Consider the following 6979-nt stretch of genomic DNA (forward strand, 5'->3'; position numbering starts at 1 on the left):
AAGTCCTGAAACTTCACGCTAGTTATTTCCAGAATATATAAAAAAATATTGGGCGAAAGAAGTTCCTGAGGGGGGCCACCCACCGTCCACGAGGGTGGGGGCGCGCCCTACCCCCTGCCTCGTGGGCTCCCTGGTGGCCCCCTGATGCCCATCTTCTGCTATATGAGGTCTTTCGTCTGAGAAAATAATAATAAGCAAGCTTTCGGAAAGAAACTCCGCCACCACAAGGCGGAACCTTGGCGGAACCAATCTAGGGCTCCGACAGAGCTGTTCTACCGGGGAAACTTCCCTCCGGGAGGGGGAAATAATCACCATCGTCATCACCAACGATCCTCTCATCGGGAGGGGGTCAATCTCCATCAACATCTTCACCAGCACCATCTCATCTCAAACCCTAGTCATCTCTTGTATCCAATCTTTGTATCCAAACTTCAGATTGGTGCCTGTGGGTTGCTAGTAGTGTTGATTACTCCTTCTAGTTGATGCTAGTTGGTTTACTTGGTGGAAGATCATATGTTCAGATCCATTATGCATATTAATACCCCTCTGATTATGAACATGAATATGCTTTGTGAGTAGTTACATTTGTTCCTGGGGACATGGGAGAAGTCTTGCTATAAGTAGTCATGTGAATTTGGTATTCGTTCGATATTTTGATGAGATGTATGTTGTCATCCCTCTAGTGGTGTCATGTGAACGTCGACTACATGACACTTCACCATTGTTTGGGCCTAGAGGGAGGCATTGGGAAGTAATAATTAGATGATGGGTTGCTGGAGTGACAGAAGCTTAAACCCTAGTTTATGCGTTGCTTCGTAAGGGGCTGATTTGGATCCATATGTTTCATGCTATGGTTAGGTTTACCTTAATACTTCTGTTGTAGTTGCAGATGCTTGCAATGGGGGTTAATCATAAGTGGGATGCTTGTCCAAGTAAGGACAGTACCCAAGCACCGGTCTACCCACATATCAAATTATCAAAGTACCGAACGCGAATGATATGAACGTGATGAAAACTAGCTTTACGATAATTCCCATGTGTCCTCGGGAGCGCTTTCCTTCATATAAGAGTTCATCCAGGCTTGTCCTTTGCTACAAAAAGGATTGGGACATCTTGCTGCACCTTATTTACTTTTATTACTTGCTACTCGTTACAAATTACCTTATCACAAAACTATCTGTTACCGATTATTTTAGTGCTTGCAAAGAATACCTTACTGAAAACTGCTTATCATTTCCTTCTTCTCCTCGTGGGTTTTGACACTCTTACTTATCGAAAAGCTACGAAAGATCCCCTGCACTTGTTGGTCATCAGTGACGTGGCGGCTAACTAGGCTATTAACCATTCTCAAACTAGTCCAGATTCTTGCCCGGTTTTGGAAGTTGGAGGTTGTAAAATAGACCGTTTCATAGTTCAGGGTTGTATATTAGACTTTGGCGATAGTCTGAGGTTGTAATTTGAACTTATCTCTTTCTTGTCCTGGACAAGATTCAGGGCCTTTTTATTTGGAAAGTTAAGAAGGATACAAGTTTCTTCGCACCCTCTACTTCCATCTTCACTGGTTTGAAATTGAAGTCTGAACAACTTTTTGTTCAACATGGTGTATGTGCGGGTAGCCCATATGAAAACCCAAGGAAATACACCGATGCATCATGTGTCTCCTAGCATGAATTTTTTGAGTTGCGTAATTTGATGGTCTCTAAGATTCAAGTACGACGTATCTATGCCATGCTTTGAAGTGTCAAATCTTGGGACTTGAGGGTGTAGTCACATGTATTTGCCCAATCATGTTTCCCAACATAATGAGACTACACATACGACAGATAAAATGAATTAATTTCCATATGAAACTTTTGCCAATTTAAAATATTCATTTTAATTCCGTTGCTCCATAATTTTTTATTCAAACTTTTGTGAATTATTACCACTATTAGTGCTTGATTTTGTACTGGTATATCTTTATCTAATGCACTATGGAAGACAACCTATAAAAATATGTTCATGTTCACTCAAATCCTCCGAAAACTAAGGAACTACCAATTATGTTGATTTCGTTGCAGATTGCAGCTTACCAAACAATACTGGATTCTACAACAAACATTGTACGACGTCATGGACAATTTAGATGTTTACGACGATTTGGCTGTCAAGGCAGGACAAACAATATCTGTTGAAATCTGGGTTGAGAATTACCAAAAGAACGAGCCTGATTATTGTAATGGTGTACAAGTTGGGGGAATGTAAGCTAATGGTACAAAGCTATGGTATATTTGAAATGTCCATTGCTTGACAAAGCTCAAGAACTTTTGCTATTTGCCGTAGTTTCAAAGGGGCCAAATTTGTCTATGGGGCCCTCGTTCTTCTCAACCTCTCAAGAGTCCATCAAGCGCTTTATTTTGAATATGTTCCATGATTTATATGTTAGGGCCCTCAATATTTCCTGCCTTAACTTCGGTGTCGTGAGCCTGATCTCCAAGCTAGTATGGATGATCGGATGTCGGCATCGCTCTTGTGTCATTCCCCCCTTTGGGCGTCATTCTTGGAGGTGTGCATAGGCTCAAGGGACCAGTGGACAGCTCCTGCGGTGGAGCGGCGGTTCCTCTGATGCAGCGATGATGTGGTGTCTTGGTGGCGTGGCGCTGCAGGGTCTCGGCGACAGATGCGTGATGATGGACGCACATAGGAAGGTGATGTTGTCCCGCGTCGTGGTGGCGTCAATGACAGGCTTAGCAAGGTGGATGCGTCAGTGCCTGCTATGAAGATGAATCAGTGGAAGACGATGGTGACAACCTCTGCAGCGTGCACATGGGGAGCCCACTGTGAGTGCGCCGGACCGTTGTGTGACCCGGACCCAACAATTTAGCTTGGTTTGGGCCTCCGGCTTTAGATGTTGGGCTTTAGTGTGAGGTCTGGGTATATGGACCCGAAAATCTGCACCCCTTCATCAAGTGGATAAGAGTAGCAACAGATGTCGCCAAGATGATGACTTCAGACTTATTCATGTATTACTTTGTAATGACTTGACGAATAATTAATAAAATGGCTGCATGCATTGTCTTGATGCAGAGGCCAGGAGTCATCCTCCTTTTTGATTTTTTAATAATATTTTTGGAAGCAATGATAGCATTTCCAGCAATAACAATCATGCTTCATGTTAAAGCAGGACTTGGTACATGCAGTTTAGTTGCTCCTCAGTACTAGCGTTATGTTCAATTTGACCCGATGAATATGCATATGAGAATCACACATTGGACTATTTATGTAGTTTTTAAATAGCATTGTTGTTATTTAATACCCTATCTACGCAACAGTGTAATCTAACTGACGGAATTAAGTTGAGAGGGATGTGTATCCCACTGCGTAAATATATTGGTCAAAAAATCTACCATTTATTTTCAAGGTGTCAGTTGGATTGTTGTTGCAAATATTAGGTAGGTAACTGGGCGTGGGATTTAACTTGGTCCAATGTAAATAAATATAAATAATTTTTATATCCGCCATGCTTAATTATTTTTAGTGATTAATAAGCCATATCCAAATGTATAAGACTATGATGTCTTTTCTATAGCACTAACATTAATGACACTTCTGGGTCTATGAATTTTATGTATGCATATACACAAGATATCAATATCTTCTCATTAATGAATCTATGCAAATGTATCATATATAATTTCATTAATTTCCACCATAAGGAGCACAATAAATGCCAAACATATTTGTTTCTTTTGTGGCCGTTTACACCTATATATATTCTATTTGCATACTTTCCATTGCATCCTTCTTGAAGGATAGTGCAAATATTCACATCTCCCTCACCCCAAAGATGATGAAACATGTCTACATTTTCTTGGTACTCTTTGCCTTATGCTTAGGTAAAGTATCTATGACATGGTGTCACAACACATATCTAAGAAGGCACAAGCAATTAGAAAAGGGGGCATCGTCCAGTGAGAGAATAATATCGATTGAGGCTGAATTGCAAGAGGGCCAAATAGTCGAACATGTAAGTTCATGCTTCTAGACAGCATATTTGTATATTTTATCTACCATGTTAATATTATCTTCTACTTCAACTTTTCTTGGATTTATTAAATAAGAGCCCAATTGAGTTTTTCTTATTGATATACTTTATTAGGAATTGCAAAAATCAATTTAACAAAAGTCCATATTCATATCAAACGTTTCTCCCGTACTCCTAGCATGAATATTTTTGAGTTGCGCTCCATCGTTCGAAGTCAAGCCACTCCCTTTGATCCAAAAATGTGATTTCATCTTCCTTTCCTTGTTTTGTATAATGTCCATCAACTAAGAGTTCTGGTCTACAATAGGATTTAGTTTAGTGGACTCTGGCGTGAGGCTGCTTTGTTAGTGGCAACAATGTCAAGGATGTGCATAATTTTTTTTATTGTTTTAGGATTTTAGGCAAACATTTTGGATCGCTACAGGATGACATTGCAGAATAATGTTTTTTAAATTTTGTATCCAATCATACAGTTTTCACTTATAGTGCAAATAATTAAAATATATTATTGTTTGCATATACAAGTTCTATGCTATGATTTGAAGTGTGAAACCTTGGGACTCGAGGGTGTAGTCACATGCATTGGACCAATCGGGTTTCCCAACATACCGAGACTACATACGAAAAGTAAAATGGCTTCATTTCCTTGTCAACCTTTTGCCATTTTAAATTTTCATTTAAATTTCCATTGCTCCGTAATTTTTGGTTAAAATTTCGCAACTTACCACAATTAGTTTACACTTGCTACTTGCTTTTGTCCTGTTATATCTTTATCTAATGCACTGTGTGGAAGACAACCTATAAAAATGTCCCTGTTTCATTCAATCCTCAAAAAATCAAAAAGGAACAACTAATTATGTTGATTTCATTGCAGATTGCAGCTTACCAAACAACACCAAATTCTACAACAACATTGTACGGTGCCATGGCAACTTTAGATGTTTATGAGTCTCTGGCTGTCAAGGCGGGACAAATAGTATCAGCTGAAATCTGGGTAGAGAATTACCAAAAGGAGAAGCCTAATGATGTCAATGTTGTACAAGTTGGATGGAATGTAAGCCAGATTTGCCTTATTGATATAAAACTATGGTATATTTGAAGTGTCCATATTGCTTGATAAATCTGAAGTATTTTTTCTATTTTTCTGTAGATTCAACCTTCTTACTATGGTGACAACAAAACACATTTCTTGATAGGATGGACGGTATAATCAACCTACCCCATTTTTGGTTACTAAGTTTAACTTATTGCTTCAGTTTTTTTAGAATATTAAGTGCACACTCCTATGTTAGTGCTAACATGAAAAAATAAGGTCAAATGATATCTTGTTGGTTTGACATCTTGTTAACCAAAAGATGATAATGTTGATGGCGTGGCCCCTGATACTCAATCGAAACAACTCAGTCATTTTTCCTCCAAATGTAGCATCTTGTAGTTAAAAGAATATCAGGATATCATGATTATTTACTGTTCATGACACACAAAAAAGGGTTGTGCAGCTTTAGATTTGATATATTTACCAATGCATGCTTTGTATAACCACTGGTTTTCATGGGGATGGTTAGGCTAATGGAAACAAGACGAAGGGGTGTTTTGATTTGAAATGCGATGGATTTGTACTAGTTAAAAATCCTCCAATCACTCCAGGAGGCACCCTTGAGGGGAAAACTAAGATATCTATCAAGATATTCAAGGTGTGACGTCAACTTTCTTACCATGTCTCCAATTTTTTTGACTATTCATAGAATTGGATTTATTGGCCTATGTGTTACCTGGAAAATAAGAATTTTATTTCTGTGGTTCATTGTATTTATTGGATATGAGGTTGTTCTGATATATTTTAGAATGATTTGAGTGAGAGTTTCCATACAACAAGTGCATTTCAACTATTTCCATTTTACAGAGTAAAAGGAATGGAGATTGGTGGTTACACTTTGCCCATGTTGGTGAAAAGTTTGCTCCGGTGGGGTTTTGGCCACGGAGTCTTTTCCAAAGCTTGTCCGATCATGCAAATTATGTTACTTGGGGCGGCTACACTAGCTCTCTTGTGAGGACCCCCAGCCCTCCTATGGGCAATGGGCGCTGGCCGGGAGGAGACTCTGCTTCATTTCAAAATGTGCAATATGTGAACAATGACGGGCATGGTTATCTTCCAATGCCTAACCTTCATTCTAGGGTAACCGATACGGCATGTTATCGAGTTAGTGAATTCATGACTGACAAGTTCAGCTATGGAGGACCTGGTGGATGTGTTAATTAGTACTGTTATGCACTAATATATACTATCATCAATAAATGCGAGTTTCCTCTTTACTATATCATTATGTGAATATTAATTAAGTAATGTCATACACTTGCATTTGAACCAACATGACATTTCAGTCATAGTTTTTTATTTCTATGTTTATCAAATATACTACTCCCTCCATTCTCTTTTATAAGATGAGACATTTTGGAAACTTGGTTTTGAACTGTTTTGGACGCTATCTGAATTGTCTAAACATCTATACCTACTAATAAAACAATGTGCGTTTTTCCGATTCTTTCACCTGTTCACCGCCGAAAACACTTTTCTTTTATTTGAGTAGTACTAATTTTTTTTGCGTCCGTCTGTTAGAACAGAATAATGGTTTGTCCAGAATTTCGTATATGGACCACACGCTCTCTGGCCCAGTGAAGCCAGCCATTTAATTTACTACCCATGTAGTGGGGAAAACCCTATTTGCCGCATAGTGCGGCATATAGTCAGGCCTTCCCACATGACACCAAGGACTGAGCTGGCCCATTTTCTTATTGTTTCTGTAGTTTTTATTTTCCTTTTTATTTCGTGTTTACATTTTATTTTTCTCCTTTCTAAATTTATTTTAAATTTTTCCGTAAATTTGTAGTTTTCAGAATTTTAAATTTTCTAGATTTTTGAAACAAATACTGTTTTGAATTATTATTTTGGATTTT

General features: G+C 38.6%; 1 protein-coding gene across 1 annotated transcript; it reads left to right on the plus strand.

Annotated features, from left to right (window-relative positions):
- The first annotated feature begins 2112 nt into the window (after positions 1–2112).
- LOC123129359 (uncharacterized) lies at positions 2113–6284 on the plus strand. The gene is made up of 6 exons (XM_044549552.1): positions 2113–2240; positions 3796–4006; positions 4899–5078; positions 5175–5228; positions 5590–5718; positions 5928–6284. The coding sequence occupies exons 1-6, from the start codon at positions 2113–2115 to the stop codon at positions 6282–6284; spliced, it is 1059 nt and encodes a 352-aa protein (XP_044405487.1).
- Positions 6285–6979: the final 695 nt, after the last annotated feature.

Source organism: Triticum aestivum, chromosome 6A, assembly GCF_018294505.1.
Source record: "Triticum aestivum cultivar Chinese Spring chromosome 6A, IWGSC CS RefSeq v2.1, whole genome shotgun sequence".
In the NCBI taxonomy this organism is placed as follows: Eukaryota; Viridiplantae; Streptophyta; class Magnoliopsida; order Poales; family Poaceae; genus Triticum; species Triticum aestivum.

Excerpts from the sequence above, each read along its gene's own strand:
- LOC123129359 (XM_044549552.1), top strand. The coding sequence starts at position 2,113 with ATGGACAATTTAGATGTTTACGACGATTTGGCTGTCAAGGCAGGACAA. Across the intron at positions 4,007-4,898 it reads AGGGCCAAATAGTCGAACAT|ATTGCAGCTTACCAAACAAC; the intron begins GTAAGTTCATGC and ends ATTTCATTGCAG. Across the intron at positions 5,719-5,927 it reads TATCTATCAAGATATTCAAG|AGTAAAAGGAATGGAGATTG; the intron begins GTGTGACGTCAA and ends TCCATTTTACAG.